This window comes from Zingiber officinale, chromosome 7B, assembly GCF_018446385.1.
Source record: "Zingiber officinale cultivar Zhangliang chromosome 7B, Zo_v1.1, whole genome shotgun sequence".
In the NCBI taxonomy this organism is placed as follows: Eukaryota; Viridiplantae; Streptophyta; class Magnoliopsida; order Zingiberales; family Zingiberaceae; genus Zingiber; species Zingiber officinale.
The window spans coordinates 91,236,435-91,260,610 of NC_055999.1; the positions used below are offsets into that span (position 1 = coordinate 91,236,435).

The 24,176-nt window shown below is 36.8% G+C and overlaps 1 protein-coding gene across 2 annotated transcripts; it reads left to right on the forward strand.

The window, feature by feature from the left end:
• Positions 1-322: 322 nt before the first annotated feature.
• On the forward strand, positions 323-17,148 carry LOC122006246 (DDB1- and CUL4-associated factor 4-like). 2 transcript variants are annotated; one of them, XM_042561672.1, is made up of 13 exons: positions 326-518; positions 616-764; positions 2,436-2,588; positions 3,555-3,685; positions 4,975-5,202; positions 5,326-5,501; positions 8,300-8,400; positions 15,730-15,906; positions 16,067-16,122; positions 16,215-16,272; positions 16,401-16,521; positions 16,603-16,710; positions 16,790-17,148. In XM_042561672.1, the coding sequence occupies exons 1-13, from the start codon at positions 503-505 to the stop codon at positions 16,882-16,884; spliced, it is 1,569 nt and encodes a 522-aa protein (XP_042417606.1). In that variant the 5' UTR covers positions 326-502; the 3' UTR covers positions 16,885-17,148. The 2 variants fall into 2 exon arrangements, with proteins under 2 accessions (XP_042417605.1, XP_042417606.1); XM_042561671.1 differs by having other exon boundaries at positions 323-518; positions 16,401-16,710.
• Positions 17,149-24,176: the final 7,028 nt, after the last annotated feature.

Sequence of the window (24,176 nt, forward strand, 5' to 3'; positions counted from 1 at the left end):
ATGTGTGCACGGTCTGACACTTTTTTAGAAAAGATGTATACGTAGCACGTCCTGAATGGGTCGGACAGTGCCCTCACTGCCAGATCGAATTAATCAAGATGGAGATCTCCGGGACCTTCCCTGAGGTCCGCCGCTGCCCATTTGCTACCGCATAAAACCGTAATGTTAAATGTGCGTGTGCGGTCGCGGCTCATGAGCGTCATGCGGTAAATGTAAAGAAAGTAATTTTGACCTACTAATATAATTTTTAATTTATTTATTAATTTTGTTAAGTCGGCGTTATTTTGACATAGTATTACGGGAAAAAAAACGGAGATAAATCGGAACAGACTCCATCAAATAAAACCCACCGACATCCTGCCCTGCCGCCGTAACGTAAAAGGGAGGCGGAGGGAAAGAGAAAAGGGAAAACCCAACTCGCCTCGTCCAGTACCGTTGCTCTCTCACTCGTCTCCTCCGACCGCCATACAATTTCTTGTGCAAGCGCGGTCTTCTCGATCCAATGACGCTTCCAAAGGGTAAATTTTTCCTTATCTTCACCCCGCAGATGTTCTTCGATTCATTATTTATTTATTTATTTTTTTTAAATCTGATTTTGGTGATTTCTTGGTTTAGATATACCTGGTTTCTACTATGATTCTGAGAAAAATCGTTATTTTCCTACTAAAGGCCCGATTCCGGGCTCAAAGCGTCCGCCTTCTGCGTCAGCCGCGTCTTCTTTGACAAAGCGAGCTGCGAATGGGAAGCTCTCTAGTCCAGACCAGGTGACTAACTCTTTTGCCTTATTTTTTTATTTTTTGTGACTGAATTCTTTTGTCCTTAACATAACAATTATTTTCGTTCGTGATGTTTAGTTTGGCTTAAATTGCTAGCTTTCTGTATGGTATTCTCTTATTAGAGGTGAAGGTTGGTTTCATGTTCTGGACCTAAAGCTTAGCTGCTTACTATTTATGTTGTCAAATCAAGTAATTGGAAGGGCAAAATTCGTCCGTAGACTTTAGGAATCAACACTGGATTTTTTTGATTCAACGTTTAAGATGCTAGGAGCGTGTTTAAATGACTTTGATTGAGGATCATATAAGATGAGTTGAGTTTACCCAAATTAGAAGTGCCAGGAGAGGTAGAGTGCCATCCAGGGAAGTTTCACTAAAAAGAAATGATGAGATATGCAATTGGTCTTGGTTTTTGAAGGAGAATTTTACTTTATCCTGATGTATGCTGGTAAATATGCAATTGGCTGGTATATGTGTAAACATAAATAATTCATTGATATGAATATTGTGACCAGTGCAGCAGATGTGTGTCCGTTCATCTTTGGTATTATTATTATGATATAATTAATTTATTTTCTAAAGAGATTTGACAGAGATAGCCCTAAGCACAACTGAATGACCCTAAAAGATTCATGAATCATCCCAATTTGTAATTTGTGGGCTCCTATCCTTGAATTTAGGTTGTTGTTTCCGGCTCAGGTGAGATAAAGAGCATCAAGCCGGGTGCTTTCGAACAATATCTTTTTCAACCTATAACGAATATTGAACCCGCTTAAGAGCTAGCAATGGGCAAATTACCTCTTACTTAAACAAGAGCTGCTTTAGGCGTAAACGTTTGAACAACACTCTTTCCATAATATCATATGACTGAGTTGTTATGGCCATGTTGTTTTTGTGGTACTCACTGTGAAATGCATGAAGGGATTTGTGTTTTTGGAGTATTGCCTTAGCTTTTCATAGACACAAATAAATAGACTCCATCCACTTGACTGATAAGTTGGTGTTTAACTTGGTTAAGTGACAATCAAACTATTATGTAGTTTTCATTAACATATTCTTCTCTGTCATTCTACAACCTAGCCTACACTAACCTATTAGGGCACCCAAACCGTGCTGACTAACTGTAGGGCCCCTAGTCAAAGGTGTAGATGCACTTAAAAGAACTTAAGGGGCCATCTAACTTCTCGTTGACATCATTGACTTGTATATGACAAAAATAATCATTGGGAAGGTGTAGGTTACTATGCTTGTCAAGTAAACCAATAGATTGACATATCAGTTCATAAGGTGGAATGCTCTTGGCCATCTAATGTGTTCTCTATCGTTATAAAAGTCTATCTCTATGATATTTATCCCTGTTGAAGATAAGTATAATATGATTGTTTTTTATCTTTATAATATATTGAAGTGGAGTTTGATCCCTACCAGGCTAAAATTGAATGTGCATATTATCCAAGCATAGTATTTTGATGTGTTTCTTCACTTGATATAGTATGTTTGATGGTCACATGCCTTTTGACATTACCTGGAAGGATAAAGGTAGCTTTGTTTGTGGTTTTGTTGGCTTTTCTACATTGTGATTTAAACAGTGCAATTTTGTAAAGAATACAAATTCACTTGATTCAAGGAGTTTGTTTATTAATTGTATTTCTTCTTCTACAGGACTATCTAATTCACAAATCATGCAAAAGAAAACACTTAAAATCATCTGTGCTACTTCAATTCAGAGAATTGCATGGTAGATCCATCTTTTCCAATAGACATAGATGCAACTTTGAACAAGAGTATCAGAAGTTGCAAGCTTCCCGTGCGATGGTAACTCGAATCTTCTCCATTTCGTTTCCCCTAGCATTGTTTCATTAATCTTCAATCAATCATACTTTTGTTTATCGAAGAAAATTCAAAGCCAAAAGAATTCATTTCAAAAAGTTGAAATAATAATCTACAGGAACCATATTTTTTTATGGACTTTGTTTAGGATCACAATTTAATTTGAGTCATGACTAAGCAATGTCAACATTGATACATGAAACACAAGTACTTATGCTTTTCCTACTTTCAAGCTAGAAATTACTTGTTATATTGGTGTAAGATTGTATAGATAAGGGCTTGATTGATATTGTTAAAGTAAATGCTTGAATCCAACATAATGATGGTAGTTCTATCCAAAATTATAAACTGCAATAACTTCCTCTACTTTAGACTTGACTTGGGCATTCTATGCACAATAAAAGGAAATTCAATTTCCATTGTCTTAACTTTTCTAATTCTACTATAGGAATATGGATAACTGTGATTAGTGTTCAAAGATTAAGAAAATGAGATGATTGTAGATAAATTCAAGGCTTGAATTGCAGTAGAATGGTACTTTATAACACAACCTTGGTTGTTGTTTAAAATAACAATAATTTCAATTCATGGTAATCGTCAGTAAGACAGTTCCACAATAAGGGTAACTTTGTCTCAATTAGTGTCTGAATTTCTTTATTAATGTGCTAGTACCCTCTCCAATGATTTAGTTATTGTATACTTTCAATATAATAACTTGGATGTTTCTTTTAGTGGCTCCTAGGAAATGTTTTATGCGGTTAGTATCTTTTTTGTTACCCCTTAATAATTGTGTTACACAAATATGTGCTGGTCATTATTTTACATGGTTCTTTTTACTCCAATGAGGTAGCTGCTTTGTAGGCGACTGTTGGTTAGAATTCATATATAGTTGTTCATTTTGTGCTCTCCTGCTGGTATTAATGTTAATATTTTTCTTTTACATGGATACAGATATGGAGGTATTCTGACTCAGCTGGTGTATCTGGTAGTGCATTGGAACAATTGTCTGGCATTGTTCAAACACCAAAAGGGTTGAAGCAAAAGAATATTTTGCCAGTTGGCTGTAGGAATGGATATCTTTGGTAAGAAGTGGATTGAGCTGAGAAGAACTTGTTGTGAATCTCTTGAGAAGTTCCACAAGTACAATGCTAGCTAGTGTTTCTCTAGCCTTTTCTTTTTGTTTTTTGATATTAGACAAATTAGTTTAGTGAACAATTATAGTAAGTCAATTGGACAACTGAAAGAGAAGTTCTTAAAAATCTAAGGCATGGGGATTTGTTAAACATACAAATGTGGTAATTCGGTTTTTTATTTTTAGATATTGATATCTGTGGATATCATAAGCTTACTGCTGGAGTTTATAGCAATCAGTGCTCAATACGGGCCTGTTATCCTGAAAAAAAAAAATTTGGCCGATGAATCTTCTTTTTCCCTGGTTCTCTAGAGCTCTAGAGAATATAGAGATTTTTTGGAAGAAATATGATATTATGGTTTTGATGGTAACTACAGACATGATATATGGGTGCTGATGGAGTCAAATGAACATTTTTTTTTTGAGTCTAACATCTTGTGTCTCTTATCCATTTTTAAAAACAAAAAATTTATGCCCAAAGTTATGAGCCACTCTCCAACCAGATACAATTCTAGTTAAAATTTGATCATAGATGAATGTTGTGTTTGGAAAAGTCTAGGTTTCTTGTGTGTGAGAAATAAAAAGAAAGAAGAATGAGGATCTACCACATATGCTTGTTTATTTTTGAGAGTTAGTTTGCTTCTATTTCTATTTGCACAAAATCATTATCTCTTGGAAATAGGCAAACATCCTTCTTCATTATATATTATTTTCAATGTTAATTGCATTGGCTGTTGCATTTCTAGGCCTTTTCCTACTATCTTAGGGATAAAAAAGATCCATTATGGATGAAATTATTCAAATGTTGAATGATAGTGGTGAACCAGGCGATTATGATTTTTACCAATTGTTATTCTAAAATCCTTCTAATTGCTATTGAGGAACAAGGGATATTACAATTATCATGTATGTTTTCTTGACGTGGATATCCAATACTCTTGATGCTTCATTTCTCGTATTTCATCATGTCACGTGATACTAAAAGGAAATGTTAATTATAGGAAGCTGACCTCCTTGAGGTTAGCTGATGTCATCTTTGGTTAGACAACTAGATTAATGTGCTTGAGCTCAATATCCAAAAGATTCAACATGAGAGTAACTTTATGTACAGCTTGTACCTTGTTTTTTCCACTTCTTTACGCCCACAACACTAGTATCTCTTTTTTATTTTCTTTGAGACATTGAACTTTCTAATAATAATTCAAATGGATTTAATTTATTGTTGTTTATCTTTGGCAGTTTGTATGATGTTTCTACTAGTACCCATAGTTTGGATTATTCATCTGAGTGCACGCCAGAGTTCATTTGGCCATCTAGTGAAAAACAAATTCAACAGGATTCTGCAATTGCTAGTTTATGGCATCTTATATCTCCATTTCCAATTTTGTCATCTACAATTATCAGCATAAAAAGGTTGAGAAGGAACTGTCCAGATGGGGCTGAGAGTGTCCCTTCCTTTAATGCTTTGTATCCTGACAAGCTTTTCTATTTAGTTTTTTTTTTGTGAAATTCCAATCTACTTGATGCCTTTTTTCCCTTTCAACTCTATATGTTTGATTCTATGAATTGGGTTTCTTGACTTTTTCACATGTTGAGCACCTTTGGATCAGAAGCGATTGGTGGTTCTGTTTGTATTCTAAAACTAGATCAACCTATCGATCAACATTATCCTAGCCTTTGTAGCCAGATCGTACAACTTGTGTCGTTGGATCGCACCACTATATGGACATCTGATTGTAATCCACAAGGGACACAAGCAGTGATTGGTAACTTCCCCTTTGCTTATACTTTTATGCCTTATTAAGTGTTTAATTTCTTACTTTAGAGTTCCGTACTCGACATCAGATGATTGTGATTCATTTAGTTGTTTTTTCTCTACTTCTAGATGAAATTAATTGAGATATAGTCACTTGGTGGTATTAAATACAATTGTGTAGGGTAAGACTTCAGAATGCCGAGGAAGTGAGAGGAATTTTAGCATTAAACTATAAAAATAGTCCAACAAGTTCTCTTTTATAACTTAATATCACAAACTTAATTTAATGGTATCAAACCATGGGATTTAGGATAATTATAAGCAAGGTTTAAAATTTCAACCGTGCCGTGGTGCCAAACCAGAATGATATGGTTTCAGTATAGTATCATGCCATGTCAATACGGTTTCGGTATTTTTATATTTATATATAGTAATTATTAGATAAATATGTTTATTGTGTATAATTTAAAAATAAGTTGTATAAAAGTTGTATATTAATTTTATATAAGTTACCTATTATTAAACAACTTAATATTGTTAGAAAAAATAATTAAATATTATTTTCTTTAAAGAAAATTGATTTATCAATGCTCGAATTAAAATTGATACATCATAATATATTACCTTACTAATAAATGACATGAATCATATGGAAGCATTAATTCTTGTAACATTCTATTTAGGTCAACTCTATAGTTCTCTAACACCGAAATTAAATAATCATAATTATATAAATTAATACCAAGATGCTATTTTATATATAATAATTATATAAATTAACTATTTATTCATTTAATTAATTATTAATTTAAATAATCTATATTTAAAATAGTAAAAAAAATTAGAATATCAATTAAACATTAAAATAGTAAAAAACAAAATAATTTTAAAAATATATCAGAATATAAATTTGTTTTTTTAAAAAGTAGATTTTTTTTTAGTTTTTTTAAAATTTTAAATAAAATTAAAAAACTAAAAACAATTTCTGAATATTAATTAATAAAAATTATTATTATATTTAAAATTTAAAATATATTTTTTATATTTTATTGGGATAATTTAATTGAGACTGGATCCTTTTGTCCACTTTTTGTGGATTAGGGTTTGGTCCACAATGCAATTGCAGCCGGATCATGGCCGCGATTCGGTTGCAATTGGTTGCGATTCCTCCCTGGGTTCACCTTTCCACTGGTCAGGTAGACACCCGGAGGCTGCCCCTCGCTCGCCCCACTGCCGGCGGCCTCCGACCTCCTACCCTGACTTAAATTACAACCTGTGTGGGAAGGTGAACTCAGGGAGGGATCGCAATTAATTGTGGCCGAATCACGGCTACAATCCGATCGCAATTGCATTGTGGACCATCCCCCGGTCCACAAAAGTGGACCAAAGGATCCTCCCTCAATTTAATTAAGGTTTATGAAAGTCTCTTTGAAATATCACACTTAGGAATTGTTTAAATTATTTAAATCTGAATATTAATTTTGAACAGTGATGCGTACACGACATCTCCGCCCCGTGTTGCCTTCACCTCGTGGTGCCCATGTCGCCCCGCGATGCCTCTGGTGGCGCCGGAGGAGTCCTGCGACACCTCCGACGGCGTTGGAGGGTTTCTGCGATGCCAGAAGCGTCTAGCGACGCCTTCAGGATGCGCAGCGCACGCATGTGATGCACTCGAAATGGCCATGCTTGTGGTGCCAGTTTCGCTCCCCAACGGTAAAAACCATCCGTGCCGCTCGGCACGGAACAGAATTTCAATTACTAATTATAAGTAAGATCCGGACTCTACAAGTATTTCAATTTTATTTGATCTCTGACCGTAATCTTGAAGAAATGTGGAATGTGACCCTAGGTTTGCATCTATAATTTCATTGTAGCTTGCAACTGGTGGTAGTGAAGATGGAGTATCAGACTAGCATTTGAAGAGGTGGATTTTAGGTTCCATATTTAGAGACCATTCAAGGCAGAGCTCACAACTTCAAGGTTGGATTCATTTATATGGATTATGGGCTAACAGATTTAGGGGAAGGAGGCAAATTGCAGCTTAATGTGTCATTCAAAGAGCTGACACAGTAGCGGCGCTCATTGATAGAATCATGGTGGATGGATAAGCTAATGCATTGAACATAACCTATTCAGGAATCAAGAGCGGCAGTTATGATGAATTATTTGTATCTATCCATTTTGGCAGTCTTTAGATTCCTTTAATCTATATTATCTGTAATAATGTAGTTTATCATCGGTAAAAATGTATCTTTTGCACTATATCTTTGTAAGTTAGTTATTCTTTTATATTCACTACACTATTGGTAGTAGTAGCCTACCTAGTTTTTTTTTTTCAAAAAGCAAAAACGGGTGGTAGTGAGAAAGGATTGTCCATTGGATGACTTTGTGGACTCAGTGAACCCATCTTTATACAATGCACATCAATATAATCATCTCCGGACCAATTTAGCATCAACTACTTGAAAAGAATTTGCAAAATCAGGTTGCATAAGTACATAACAAGATTAATTAACAAGTTTACAGAAAAGGAATAGTACTCAACCAAAGCATTGTTTATTGAATAATGCCATCTGACAATTTTCTTTGGGGTTTATCACCCAGTGCATTATCTATAAAAGTGACATAATGATGATGATGATGACGACGACGACGACGACAATGACAATGACGATCGGATATTTCACTCCCTCTGATATTTAGTCATTTTCCTATTCTTTTATGCTTTTTTTGACTGTCTCATGTTTCAATCTTCTTGCTCAGGTGTTAAATCAGTTGTGCATCTCATTTTTTTTTATCTTTTCCTAGGTTCTAATCGTGGATCTGGTTTGATAGACTTGGAATCAAGAAAAGTATCATGGTTATACCATAATGGAAGTGATGCCTTGTCGCAGCAGTTTGTTCATCCGGTACATAGATTTGCTATTTTTGTTTTTCTTTTCTTATTAGAAATTGTATTACTGCACAATATTTTATCCATTTTTTACGAAGATTGTTAGGTTATTTTTTTTTAAGTTTTCATTGGAAGGACACTATCTGTTGCTCGGAGATTTTCGCCTTATTGTTGCTATTTTTTTTATGAAATTAAACATGACTTCAAGATTAGGTTTGACGGGTGGTGGTAAACATATAGTTTCGACCATTGTACGTTTGCTATTTTAATTTCTTGTTTGGGTGCTTTCATTAAGATGTATATCTTTCATCTTCTACACGGTGTTCCTATACACTTTAAACTTATATTAGCGGAAGATCTGTTCTGATCCAACAACAAAAAAGTGGTATTATGCTAACCGATAAATACTTGTTCCATCAGTATTTGGAACCATAGGTTTAGTTAGAATATATTATCATTTTATTTCTTCGATCATTCTTTGATAGTAGAAGTTTATAACAATAATATATATATCTGTCTTTATATCCAGAGTGTCAACAAAGAAAATAAAATTCTTTAAATAAAAAACTCAAGGTAATCGGCTTACATAGTCTTTTAGATACTAAAAGTGACATTTTATTGATATAAGCATAACATAAATGTCCATTCAATGCATAGTTTAGTGAATATATGTGTCAAGACTCACCCGCATGAACATAAATTTGAGCACATATTACTCCTAATATTCATTGGAGAACTTGGAATTACATAAGAGATTCACAACAAACAAATAATAGATACTAAAAGGGCGCAAGTTTCCTTTGCCTTCTTCAGCATTAAATTAATCTTCTTGTGAGCAACAATTGTTATATTCCTTGCATATGTTCATATTATCAATTTCTTATTTGACATTCAACAGATTATATAAGTATAGCCTCTCAGGAATAATTTAACTAAAAAGCAAAGGAAAGGAAATAAAATAAAAAGGAAATTAAAGTCATTGTGTGCTTGCTTCTTGAAGACTACAGGGAGGGATTTAGAAAACTGATATTTCCAAAAGTTCACTAAGGAAAAATATACCATCAAGAAATTACCTAAGAGAAAAAAAATCTCTTTCACTAGATGATTCAATACATGGTAAATTCTCAAATCATTAACTTTCTATAGACCTTTGGAGTTGCCGTTCATTAATGATTACAACAATAACCAAACTTATCCCACTAAGTGGGATCAACTATATGGATCCTCCTACACCATTGGACTTGATCTCCTATTATATTCTAATATATATTTGAATTTTATCTTATTTTATCATTGAAGCCTGCCATAGCTGATCCCGAGAAGAAAGGGTGAGGGTTGCATTAGGTTGTCAGCTAGTGTTACATTCAGGCAAATGCTTAATGAATGAATCCATCAAACTATTGTGCTGATACTAGGTTGTTCCTCAGAAGGAATAAATATTATAAGAAAACTAATAATCTAATATTTGGAACATAGAACATAGGAACATATTCACTGATAAAACAATGGAGGTAGTAGATACGATGATTAAGAGAAGAATTAGTATTTTGTGTGTATAAGAGACAAAATGGGCAAGAGAGAACGAAAATATGATAGAGAACTTGAGTTAAAAGATGAAATTGCAAGAGTAGTTAGAAAGAGGGATAGGATTATAACTCTGAAGATAGTAGTAGCGAAAGAAACTATTAACATAATTAACATATATGCACCTTAAGTAAAATTAGATGAAAAACCAAATATAGGTTTTGGGACGACCTAGATGAGGTATTACAAAACATTTCGCCAAACAAAATGATTTTAAGAGAAGATCTAAATGATCATGGTAAAAATTGAGGAATATGATAGAGTGCATGAGGTTAGGGGTTTAGAACAAGAAATGAATAAGGAAAAACTATATTGAATTTTGCGATAACATATGACTTTATATTGCAAATACATTTTTTAAGAAAAGAGAAGAACACTTGGTCACGTTCAAAAGTAGGAATAATAAATTGCAAATTGATTTTCTTATGGTTAGAAAGAAGGATAGAAAGATTTGTAAAGATTACAAGGTTATCCCTACAGAAAACTTAACTATCCAACATAGGTTAGTAGTTTTAGATATACGCTTTAAGTATAATATTGATAGAAGGAAAATATACACGACTCCTAAAATTAAACGGTGGAAGTTAAAAGATGGGAAACAAAACATATTTAAAGAGAGGGTAGAAGTACAAGTATTTGGAAAAATATATGACGACTCGAATATGACATGGGATAAGATGATATCAAAGTTGAAAATAGTAGCCAAGAGGGTATTTGGTGAGTCAAAGGGCGTGCACCATTAAGTAAAGAATTTTGGTGGTAGAATGAGAAAATACAGAAGCAAGTGAAAGAAAACGAATAACCTATAAGACATTATATACTTTTAAGAATAAGAAAAACTTTAAAAAATATATAGTAGCTAAGAAAGAGGCTAAGAAAACATTGAATGAAGTACAAAAAATGAAACTTTGAACGCTTATATAAAAAATTAGATAAAAAAAGAGGAAAAAGACATTTACATAATTGATAAAGCGAGAGATGGGAAGATTAAAATATCTTATTCAAATAAGATGTATTAATGAATGCAATAGGGTACTAGTAAATGATGAGAAAATAAAATAGCGGTAGAAGTGGTATTTTCATCAACTTTTTAATAAAGATTTAGGTGACTAACTTAACTTTGGTAATTTAAGTAGATTAAACATATTTTAAAATTTCAAATTTCAAAAGTAGAATAGGCTTTAAATAAGATGCAAAATGGAAAAGTAGTTAGACTAGATAATATTCTAATAGAAGTATGGAAATACCTAGGGGAATAAGGTATTGAATGATTTACGAAGTTAACTTGATATTGAACATGAAAAAAATGTTTAATCAATAGACGATAATGGAGGGTAAGTACTCTAGTTCCCTTATATAAGAACAAAGGAGATGTACAAAATTGTAAAAATTATAGGGGTATTAAACTAATGAGTTATACTGCAGATCCAAATATCTTATTATTTTTAGTAGTTTTTGAGTTTTTTTTATAGTTAGGGTATTTTTGGTATTTATGGGTTAAGGCTAGTCTATATCAGCATCCTAATATGTTAATTTTAATTTCTATTAAGAAATTTCTTTTTCTGGAAGGATTCTTTTATTTTTTACAAGATAGGAATTGAGGTCCATATATGAGGATTGTTTTCCTTTTTTTGAGTCTTAGGGTGTATAGTCAATATAAACAATTGTTTGGGTCATTGTAAGAGATAGTTTTTTATCAATAATAATTCGACTGTGCCGGTCTTTTTCTTAAAACTTTATTTAGTTTTTGGATGTCTATTTTTAGTATTCGCGCGCAAATCAACAGGTTTAGAATGCCGCTTCTGGTATTCATGCTCGAATCAATGGATTCGATAGTCGCTTTTAGTATTTATGCACGAATCAACGAAACTGATAGCTTTCCACTACATCACACCAAGAAGACATCAACACGTCGACAACACTTCTGATGAAGATATGATCAACAATTCGAGGGCTAATTTTCTCTACCATGGAGAGAGTGATGCAGGAGGATCCAAATATCTTGTTATTATTTTTAGTAGTTTTTGAGTTTTTTATATTTAGCGTATTTTTGGTATTTATGGTATTTATGGGTTAAGGCTAGTCTATATCAGCATCCTAATATGTTAATTTTAATTTATGTTCAGAAATTTTCTTTTCTCGAAGGATTTCTTTTATTTTTTACAAGATAGGAATTGAGGTCCAGGGAATTTATTTCCTTTCTTTAAATCTTAGGGTCTAGAGTCTATATAAACAATTGTTTGAGTCATTGTGGGGGATAGTTTTTGATCAATAATAATTCAGCACGCCTCTCTTTTCCCCAAAGCTTTATTTAGCTTTTGGATACTTATTTCCTGGTATTCGTGCGCGAATTAACATGTTTAGAAGATCGCTTCCAATATTTGTGCGTGAATTAACGGATTCGCTAGTCGCTTCCGGTATTCGTGCGTGAATCAACGGATTCGCTAGTCCTCCGGTATTTGTGTGTGAATCAAAGAAACTGATAGTTATCCTAGCATCACATACCATGAAATTTTGGGAAAGAGTAATAGAAAAAAGATTAAGGAGACTACGGTGATCGAAAATTAATTTGGATTTAATGATTGTTTACAACATATTTTCCTTGGTGATGTTAATTTCTAGATTCTACTTGATGAAACTCTCTCTCGTTCTCTATATATTTTAGTTTAGGAATGCAATGCTGAACACTCATTCTTAACTAAGAACTAAGCACTTTCTAGCCCCAAGTATTTTCCTTGGTGATGTTAATTTCTAGATTCTACTTGATGAAACTCTATTTTTTTTTTAAGTTTAGGAATGCAATGTAAACCCTTAATCTTATGTGAGACATATCTTATTACACTTGGTTACCACAACTCCTTATTGAGCAGGAATTTCCTGTATGTTCTCTGTGATAGCTTTTTCCTAACAGGAAAGAAATTTTAGGACGAAAAGTATCAGAAATTTAACCTAAAATGTGTATTTCTTTCAAGCCAAAAAAAAAAAAAAGACTTAACTACAGAATGCACACCACACTTTTGGCTATTCTTTGATGCCTCTCAAGCTTAGCTTTATACCTGAGAACTAATTTGCTGTCATCTTCTTTTGATCAATAATAAGAACACATGCCACAAAAATGGAAAGAGAAATTATAGATATTCACCTTTGTAGAAGTCTAACATCTTCCAACAAAAACCACTTTAGAAACCAACAGTAGAATATTTGATTTTCAAAAAAACTCCCAACATGCCATGAAGTTGAGATTTTATTTAGCAGGGGATATTTGGAGTATATCATCAAATAATTCATGAAGATGAAATTTCATTATGTGAGGTACACATGGTGGATACTCTTTCCAACTTGATCTGCTTGTCAATCTGATCATCCCAACTGGATTCATTGATGAAAAAAGGAGCAAGACTTGCTCAGTCACAGCAAGAAGATGGAACCAACAAAGAAAGCTCACATCATTCAACGTCTTGTTTCTATAGTTCGGAAACATCATATAAGGGTTTGAGTTTATTAAAACATATACAACCCCTCTTCCATGGGTTATTCAACATACTTTTAAATTGATATTAATCTAAAGATAGATTAGAAACATATTGTGTTTATTTTACCTTGAATGAACCACTCCCAAAGTGTCCTTTTTGGCTTCAATGATTAAAGTAGTGAGATCCTTGAGTTCGATATTACTAATGATGAGATTCAAGGGGTTCTGCTGTATTACTTTGAGTGATTAGCAGAGCATGAAGGCCACCATTAATGGGATGGAGAGCAAGATACTCAATGGTCGGAGCATCATCTAGAACAAAGTGGAGCCCTCTGATGTCTGTCATGGCAGCAAAAGTTTTCACATAGGTAGTTGGTATGGTGGAGGTTGTTGTAGGGGTGGAAATCAGTCAAGCCCCTCGTGAGCGGCTCGGTCAAAACTCGACTCGAGCTCGAAGTTAACCGAGCTCGAGCCGCCTTGACTAGAAATCGAGCTGAGATCGAGCCTAATTATTACTGGGTTGGTGGCTCGTCGAGCCAAATGAGCTAGTAATATATATATTTTATAATATATAATATATAATATATTAATTTATTTATTAAAAAATAATTAAAAAATAAAAAAAATCGAGCTCGAGCCCATAATTAAATATTGAGCTCGAGCTCAAGTGGAGCCGAGCTCGAGCTCGGCTTGCTTATTTACGCCCTAGGTTGCTGTAAGGGAAGAGGGACAACAATGGAAGAGGGCACGACCATATTATCAACGTGCATCTTCATCTCCAAGAACTTCTCTAGAAGTCATTCTGAGCCTGTGAGTCAAATTATCTATGTGAAAGCAGTAATCAATATAGCATGACTCAGTCAATTTACTGAACCTGTGAGATACCTCATGGATTTCAGGTTGGGATGATATCCTTGCATGATTTCTTTGATGCCAAGAGTGGTGATTCATTGGCGTGGAGGCATTGAAAGAGCTAAGCAACAATGATGAAGGTAGCATCTGGATTAGGGTTTAGAAGAGGAATGTGAAGGGTGTATTGTGTTGTTATGGGACAGCGGGAGGTGGGGAGATGGGGTGGGATGTGAGTGTGCAGGACAATTGGAGATGGGTGGGAACAATAATCTGACATGGGATGGGGAGGGACACAACTCTGCGAGATTGATCATTCAATATTTTATAATCAATGATTATGGTTTTGCCATGCATCTTTCTCAGAAAGCAAGCCATGCGATATAATGAGAAGTATGAATATTTAAGAGTATAAAGCGTAAAGCAATACAAGTTTGATCACGTTGATGTGAATGTTTGATCCCTAAAACCCTAAACTCTAAATCTTAAATCCTAAACTCTTACGTTGCCTTGCAAGAGGTTGTTTCTGTGACTCGAACCCATAACTTTTAGGTCACACGGTAGCAACTTTATTGTTGCACCAAGGCTCCCCTTCTAATGTTTGATCGCTAAGTAAATATAATAATAGGACAAAAGAACTATCATAACTTATGCCATTTGATTCATTTCAGTTTCATTATTACTTGCCCAGTTTTTCCTTTGTAAATTTCTCTTATAGAGGCAAATCATTCTACAATCCATGTTGATTTTTCAAGTACTTACTATCGGTATACACTTTTTTCCAATAGTAGGAACATTGAGAAAGATGGAAGGTGTTTGTTAGAAGTTAAGTGATTCATTTATTCTTTGTGTTGACAACTAAGTAGGGACGCACAATATGGGTATGCTGACATGACATGCACTTCAAATCATACTAATATTTCCAGCATATAATTCTTGGTGACATGTTATTAAGGATGTAGTATTTTAGGAATACGTTAAAATTTTAAAATTATTGGTTGAAGTTATGCCTAACATACTGGCAATTCTTTTAGGTCTTGGTATGCCAGTCTCAGTAATTTTTGAAAAACATCTCCAGCTAAGTTGAATCTGTCTGGACTAGGCCAAGTTCAGTGTTGTTTACCTGCCACTGGTGAGGGAGACTGTTGAATGTTGGGAACATAAAACTTAGAATGATATAGGAGCTTATGGCTTGTTTTTGTAGGTCAATGAATTGGGAAGGGAATAGGGAGGAGTGGGTAAAGTAACAAGTTAAAATAAGAACAGTTTTCTTTATCTGCTTGAGCTGAGTATTATGAATTATATCTCATTAATCATGTATATAAACTTAATGTTCATGGAGTCTTATAGTTTCTGCGTTCATTATTTTTTGCATTTCACTTTAACATAGTCACTGCCTCATACAATTAAAAAATTACCAATTTCATTTGCTTGGTACAGGGAAACATTGTTTTATCTGGACATAGAAATGGAGTAATTAATTCAATTGATATCCGGCAAAAGCAATCACGAATTCCTGAACATGCATCTGGGTATCCTAGAAGGTTGAATTTTGACACAAAATTTCGTGGTCATCCATTCAGAAATGAGAAAAGCGCTGGCAACCAAAAATATAAGGTAATTTAAATTAGCATAGGTAGCACATCATTGCCAAATTTATTTTTTTTTGTCCCTGTGCATCTTTGCTAGAAATATGAGGTATACAAATTTTCTTTAGTTCCTTTTAACCTGTATGTTTGTCAAAATAACGTTTTAAGGATATTCTGGGTTCTTGCAGTCAGGTAGAAATTTGAACTCATCTGATGTTGTCTACATGCCCAAAGCTGTTTGCAGGTGTCCTTTCGTTCCTCTTAATACCAGTCTGCAACTTTGCATATTTGTCTCTTCACTGTTATTTGTGAAATATAACTGATGCATTTCTGCAGTCTGGTGGCACTTCAATCAGATGATCAATATTTCCTGGCAAGCTCCTTGGACGGATCTGTGAGTTTTTGTATTCATTATTTTTTCATAAAAAATATGTGAATATATTTGCTGCAACTCTTCTTGATTCATGGTTACTTCTAACCATTATATTGTTCTTTTGGTCCTTTCTTTTTTTACCAATACAGATCAACCTCTATGACCGCCGCCTACTTAAAAAAGGAGCCGTTCAATCCTATGCAGGACATGTGAATTCTTACACTCATTTGCAACTTGGCGTGAACCCATCTGAAACACTAGTTGTCTCAGGTGCATTTCATTTTAGTTTGGTTATTGGTGCATATTTTATTGCCCTTGTTAGCAGATCAGTCTCTAAGAAATCCATACCAGGTGGGGAGGATTGCTTTTTGCGTATTTGGAGCATCAAGAGCGGTGAACTAGTATTCGGAGAAAAAGTATCAAATTCCAAACTTACATCCATTTGCTGGCCGAAAACTCGTAATAGCTTTCGTATGACTTTTCAATTTGAGATGTTTTAGCCTAATAAATGTAGTAAACTTGAGTTTGTTGGATTCAGTGACATGCTTCACCGAGGATTCCTGTATGTCCAACCATAGCTTGGGTGCATGGCTGGGATCACCTGACGGGCTATTTTACATGCATGGCTCTTGATCTAGCTTAATAGAGTGTAGGTAACACTTCTGTTCGAAGAAAAATAGTGGCACCTGTAACTTATAACCATTAAATTTAGCTGATATACCTATTCAAGACATTGCTCGAGGCGACTTGCTGCTGTTAAAGTTGGTTCCCCCAAGCCACCTTGCTTTTCCCTACTAATTTGATTAGGTTTCTTTGTTCCTAGGCTTACATGTAAATTATACTGATTAACAGTTCTTTATGTATGAGCTTTCGAGAATGAGAAATTTTGTATAATTATGCCATGTTTGTATGAGAGCTTGTGATGTAAATGTATTTATGAGTAACTCAATGAGAAGGTCTTCACTAGGAATCTGTCACACCTATGTATACTGTACTACATAACTATAAACAATGCCGAGTAATGTTACCGAATAAATGAACAAACTCAATATCATAAATACCTATGTTATATTTGCCTGCGACAAAAAGTGAATAAAAATTGGTGGTTGATAAATAAAAAAAATATGATAATCCTAGTCAGTCTTTATGAAAATTTTTTATCGGTCATCAGGATAAATTGATAAACGCACGTAGTGATCAATCCAGAAGTTCAACATCTTTTTTGATTGCATCCCTTATTTGAAGGAAAATTTTTTGTAAATACATCATAGTTGGAGATTAAATTGTGAGTGTCTGGGTAACAATCTAAATATTCTATCGCAGTATCATAGCCTCGGAGACTGATTATTGATAAATAAGTAAACGTTGACAATGGTCAATTGGAAATATGTTGTGTGATTGATTTTTGAATGATGATTTGTGTTTTTGGTGTTGTCTTTTACTTCCTTTTTCTCTCTTATCTCTGTCTTTATGTTTGGAATTAGAAAGTTGTTAACATTGAGAACATGGGTGAAATAAATATTGGAAAAACAATAGTTGGGTTCGACTATGTTCTCTTGTTGTGCTGGAAATGTGGTTCAAGTTATATTTTATTTGTATTTCTAATATGTGCATCTAGATATTTGGGATAATATATAAGGATTTTGTGGATCTTGTTGACTGCTAGGACTGAATTGGATTTTGTTCAATGGCTAGTAACATTGAACGAGTGGTGGAGCATTGGAAGACCTTGAAGGATTCTAGGACATGAAACATCTAGTAGTAGATTTATAGGTATGGAGAATCAGATAGCATGGAGCGAGCTTGGCACATTTGATGGCTCGGTGTGCTAAAATATGGTGAAATCGTTGACATGTAGCATTGGTTGAGTTGCATGGAGTGAACTTAGAGTGCTCAATGACTTCGTGGTCATGATTGAGGGAGGTTGATGACTTGTAGCCATGAGAGCTATGAAAGATTACATGAGTGAATATTGACTTGAAGCTTTTGCTTTTGTGAAGCATCATGTTGTAATGATGCGTGATTGCTATGTTGTGTGTAAGCTACCTAATGGTTTAGTTATGAAGCCTTCGACCAAGAGACTATATGCTCCAAATCATGATGGGGCATTAGTAAAAGGGAATTGCTCAAGTTGTCAATCGACTAGAGGTGATTTCCAGTCAATTGAACATGCTAGTTTACTGACAAGTCAATTGGATAAACGGTGAGCAAATAGAAGGATTTTATAGGAGTAATATTCAACTAGATATGACTCCTATCGATTGGAAGCTTGATCATTAGACCAAAGGTGAAATTTAGTTGAATGATGTCAGAGTTATTAGCTTTCAATGGTTATATTTAATTAGCCTTCTGATCGATTGGAGGCCTTGTTCAATCAACTAAAGAGGACTATAGTAGAGTTGTTGGAATGCCTACAACAAGCCATTGTCCATGTATAGGGTGTTATATATATAACTTTCCCCTCGATTGAAAGAATTATACCTTGTTTGCTCCGACCAAGTTAAAATAAATAAAAAATTGAATCCATACATACAAAATGATCACCATGACTGAAGATGAAATGATGCATGCATTCAAATTCAAATGTCAAGAACACTAATATGGTAGAGTATTCATTGCAGGTGCACGCCAATAACATGAAACCATTACCTCCTTTTATGATTGTCCAGAATAAATAAATCATTAGCATTTCATGGATCAAGATACAACTCGTTCTTTCTGAATACTGCGAGCATACATGAAGAAAGAAACACCATTGATAATTACCACATTTTACCAAATCACACATTTGAAATTTCATAATACCTTAATTCTGCATAGCTTTGTATTTATCAAAGGGTGCAATTCACCTAAGTGAAATACCCCAAATATCCAAACCTCTCTCTCGAACCCCACAAACAAAAAGCCACACACCTAGCCCATTATACCATGCATCAAGGTGTCAAAAACCCTAGGCTTCAAATTTTGTTAGTAGTCATCTCAATCTTTCATCCGTTGATGCAATCATACTCCAGCTTAATTAGTTTTATTAGACCAAACTATGTTGTTGTTGAGTGTAGGATTGCTTAAAGATGTTTATGACTCCAACTGTTATTGCATTTACTGTGCTAGTGGTCATCTCAATCTTTCATCTGTCGATGCAATCATGCTGGATATATTAGACCAAAGCATTTGGATGTTTGACTGTAATATTGGTCAAAGGTGTTTATGACTCCAATTGTTATTGCATTTACTTCATTTTTAGCATATATTTATATTTATTTATTTTTTCTAACTTAAATGATTTGCAAAGGATAGAAAAAGAAACGATTATTGGAGCTTTTCAAGTGATTTGGTGTGGTGCAACATGTGTTCTTATATTTTAGCAAAGGATTTAAATTAGATCTTGCTTTATATTTGATTTATGTGTTGTAAGAACTTAGATAATACACACATGAAGTACTTGATCTCAAGGTCTATGTAACATCATAGAATGATGGTATGAGACAATTTAAAGGATTGAAGGACGAGGAGTATAGGGAGGAGTATAGGAGGCTGTTATGCTTAGGAAGCAAAGTATACAAGTGGAGCAAAAAGGATGACATGAGAAGGGAAATGAAAATTTTGGTACATTAGAGGGATGAAAAATTTGGCTAAAATACTAGAAAAGCATTGCATAAGTGGAACAAAAAAGACGGAATAGGAAGGAAGCGAAAGGGCTTGGTGCATATAAGGAATAAATGAGAAGCTTGATGAAAGGTCCACTGTCTTGTGGTGGAAGGTAGGCGAACTAAGAGCGGAGTGAAACTATACTCGGGGTGGGTAGAATTCAACTTAGGTAGACTCGACCATTAAAGAGGTTAGAGTTGAATTACCAAGCAACTGAGGGTAAGTTAACTGGAGCAATCAACTAGGAAACCTATTGTATTATTGTTTTAAATGGTGCAGTCGACTTATAGCCTATAAGCAATTTGTTGGAGTTAGGAAAGATAATCATTGAGTTGGCAGTATTCAATTCTTACTGTAATTAGCGAATGATTTGTTAGGAATATAATCTCTAAATTATGATAGGATAGACGGTATTAATTAACATTTAATTTTTTACTGTAATTCATATTACCTTGTATCATTATATAATGTATGTATTCTCGGTGAATAAAAAATAAGAGAGAAAATCTTCTACCTAAAGGTTTGACATGGTATCTGATACGGATAGGGATATAGGGTAGAGGAGAAATTAGGAGGAGGGAGTGTTGGTGCAACCTTAGGTCAAGGTTGGCCTGGTTGACCTGACTCGAGTTGACCTGACTCGAGTTGTATTTTGATGTTTGACGAGAATAGAAAAGTTCTATTCTGATGTTTGACGAGAATAGAAAAGTTCTATTCTGATGTTTGACGAGGATAGAAAAGTTGTATTCTGATGTTTGACAGAATACAAACTTGGGAGATTGTGGGTGCAATCTTTGGTCAAGGTTGACCTGGTTGACCCGAGGTGAGTCGACCTGATTCGGGAAATCCTGGTGAGTGAAGCCAGGTGAAAGTCCTGGTGAGTGAAGCCAGACAAGGGAAATCCTGGTGAGTGAAGCCAGGTGAAAGTCCTGGTGAGTGAAGCTAGGCAAGGGAAAGTCCTGGTGAGTGAAGCAAGACAGTTGGAAAGTCCTGGTGAGTGAAGCTAGGCAAGGGAAAGTCCTGGTGAGTGAAGCAAGACAGTTGGAAAGTCCTGGTGAGTGAAGTCAGGCAGATGGAAAATCCTGGTGAGTGAAGCCAGGTAAAAGCCCTAGTGAGTGAAGCTAGGCAGTTTGGAAGTCCTGGTGAGTGAAGCCAGGCAGATGGAAAACCCTGGTGAGTGAAGCCAGGTAAAAGTCCTGGTGAGTGAAGCCAGGTAAAAGCCCTAGTGAGTGAAGCTAGGCAGTTTGGAAGTCCTGGTGAGTGAAGCCAGGCAGATTGGAAATCCTAGTGAGGGAAGCCAGGTGAAAATCCTAGTAAGTGAAGCTAGGTGAAAGTCCTGGTGAGTGAAGCCGGGCAAGGGAAAATCCAGATGGATCAAGGATGATCGGACATCTGGTGTTGGGAAGTCCAAGTAGGTCAAGGGAGTGACAGGATACTTGGCACGAAGGAGAAAGTCCGAGTGGGTCAAAGGGATTGACCGGACACTTGGCGGGGAGTCCTAGCAGGTCAAGGGAGTGACCGGATGCTAAGCATGATTCACTAATAGGTCAAGGTTGACCGGATGTTGGTTTGGAAGTCTTGGGACTTGGTTTGGGTAAAAACCAAGAGCTGGATCGATCAGTGGATCGATCCAGTGATACACTGAGTTATCTAATCGATCTGGTGACCGATCAGTAACCGATCAGTAGCTTTCTGTGAGAGTTACTGATCGGTCTGGAGACCGATCAGAGACGAGGCCAACTCTCACACAGAGTTGGCTGATTGGTCTGGGGACCGATCAGCCTAAGGCCTGATTGGTCCACAGACCGATCAGAGTCCGATCAGTGCGGCTCTGTGAAATGGCTGATCGGTCTGGGGACCGATCAGCCTAGGTCCTGATCGGTCCCCAAGACCGATCAGAACACTCCTGGACCGATCAGGATGTGTCCTGATCGGTCCAGAGAGCCATGGATCGGTCTGCTAATCGATCCACAGCGATGTCGTTTGTATTCTGCTGTCTTTCTGCAACTTCTGATTTCTCTGAACTAACGATCTGCTGTGAGCTTTTTGAGTTACAGGTTGCAGGTATCATGGCGATGCTTGAATTCAAATTAAGGTCTATCAGAGGAATAAGACAAAATGGTTTTTCTACTGAGTTTGGCTGCAAATGGTGCATTTGAAGCATCAACGGATACTGGCGATCTGGGTATGCTCTGGCTGCAATCAGCTTGACTCCTTGGCATTGGTTCGAGCTCAGAAGACACCAGTGAAGACCATGGATGGTATTGGTGTGAGTTCAGAGGACCAGATGAGGAGGAGGAGTGATTGGCGACGCCTGAGTTGATTGCAGTGATTCGATACAGATTGCAGCGATTCTATGCAGCTTGCAGTGATTCGATGCAGGAAAACGCAGTGAAGAAAGCAGAGAAATAAGAAGGAGGAAGAAGAGAGGTTGGAGTAATGTTTTTAAATTGCAAACTCTCTGTCGTCGATTAAGCAAGAGTGCCGTGTGGAGCTCTTCGCTGAGGATCCGCTTCTTTAAGCTCTGTTTTCATTGTGGCTGCAAGTTAATTGTGCATTCATAGTAGCCACCAAACTCTGTAAGTCTTGTGCTTCATTTAAATCCTTTTGAGACTTTGTGGAGAGGTTTCTCCACCGAGAAGGAGAAATACTTAGCCGGAATCTGTCTGGGGGTTGATCTACCGAAAGATCAAGGGATCGTCCACCTTACGGACACGCCGAGGAGTAGGGGCAAGTTATCCCCGAACCTCGTACATCATTGTGTTAGTGGTGTTTTGTTTTCTTCCTTGTATTAGTTTGTTTTTGCTTATTTCCGCTGTGCTAACAAAGTTCTGGAAGAAAATTTGTGTAAGTCTGCGAAGAGGCTATTCACACCCCCCCCCTCTCTAGCCATCCGAAGGTCCTAACAGGGAGGAGGGCATTTTGGTCTTTTCATGGGTTAGGGCTTTAAGAGGGGAAAGGGGCACTATAGCAGGGGGCGGCTGCTTCGTTCGTGGTCTCGTCGCCGCAAAGAGGGAATAGAGAAGGGAGCTTTCTTCCTCCCTCTGACACTCCTTGTCGGCGCCGACTCCGACGTTGACGTGGGTCGCCACCTCTTCTCCTCTCCCTCTCCTCACTGCGTCGCCACCGCTGCTCCCTTTTTCGCCGCCACCCTCTAGCTACGGCCGCCGGCGACGACCTCCTCCTTCCTTCTCCTCTCGACGCCAGCGACGACAGCCTTTCCTTCCTTCTCCTCTTGACGCCAGTGACGACAGCTTTCCTCCTTCTCCTCTCGACGCTAGCGACGACAGCCTCCTCCCCTTCCTGCGCCAATGACGCCGGTCGCCACCTCCTCCCTCCTACACGCAGCTGCCCTGTCTGCCGGTTCCCTCTCCCTTGGCACACTGACGCCCACAGCTATCGGTCACCTCCCTTCGGACCGCCGAACGACCAAGCGTTGTCTCACCAGCGGTCTCCTCCAGGACACCGCAGCATTGCTTCTCGTATTGCCTCATCTCAGGCCACCTCCCGATCGTCCGTATTGTCGTGTGTCGTTGATGTGGGTCGAGCCTTTGAGCCCGCGTTGTCGTTATATTCTGCTATTACTTGTATGATATTTTTTATATCCCGGTCTGCGTGTCGATGTCTTATCCCGGCCTGCGTGCCGATGTCTTATCTCGGCCTGTGTGCTGATATGTGTATCCCGGCCTGTGTGCCGATCTCGTGTCCCGGCCTACGTGCCGATCTCGCTTCCCAGTCCGCGTATCATCTTCCGGATCCAGACCGCATTCAACTCCGTGCTGCCAGACCCAGCTCCACATCCGACTCTCGTTTGCCTACTCTTTCAGGTCACGACAACTCGAGCAACACCCCACCCGAGGGCGCCCCCCTAGGCTAGGGTACGTTTTCCGTACTCGTCCTCCATTTATTTTATTATGCCAGTATTAGTTTGTTACTCATATGTTCATTGGATCCGCTTCGAGTCTCGGGGTACCAGGGACCGGGGGGACCCGGTCGCTGGCTGTAGGTAGCGTTGACCAGAGGACTTTTGAAGACTTGGTCAACATAGAAGTCATCTCAGCACACCCCCCTCCGGGACGTCGCGATTCGGTCAACATTCTCACCACCACGCCCGACGGTCCATCTGACTCAGCTTCCGGACGGGATCAAATTTAGCGCCGTCTGTGGGAAATCTTCTCCACCTGTTCTGGGATGTGAAGATGGATAATGTCGGGAGGTTTTCTGCAATTATCACAGTTCCGGAGGATCCCGACGAACATATTACCTTCTACCCTCAC

Excerpts from the sequence above, each read along its gene's own strand:
- LOC122006246 (XM_042561671.1), top strand. Across the intron at positions 3,686-4,974 it reads TGTAGGAATGGATATCTTTG|TTTGTATGATGTTTCTACTA; the intron begins GTAAGAAGTGGA and ends TATCTTTGGCAG. Across the intron at positions 16,123-16,214 it reads ATGCCCAAAGCTGTTTGCAG|TCTGGTGGCACTTCAATCAG; the intron begins GTGTCCTTTCGT and ends GCATTTCTGCAG.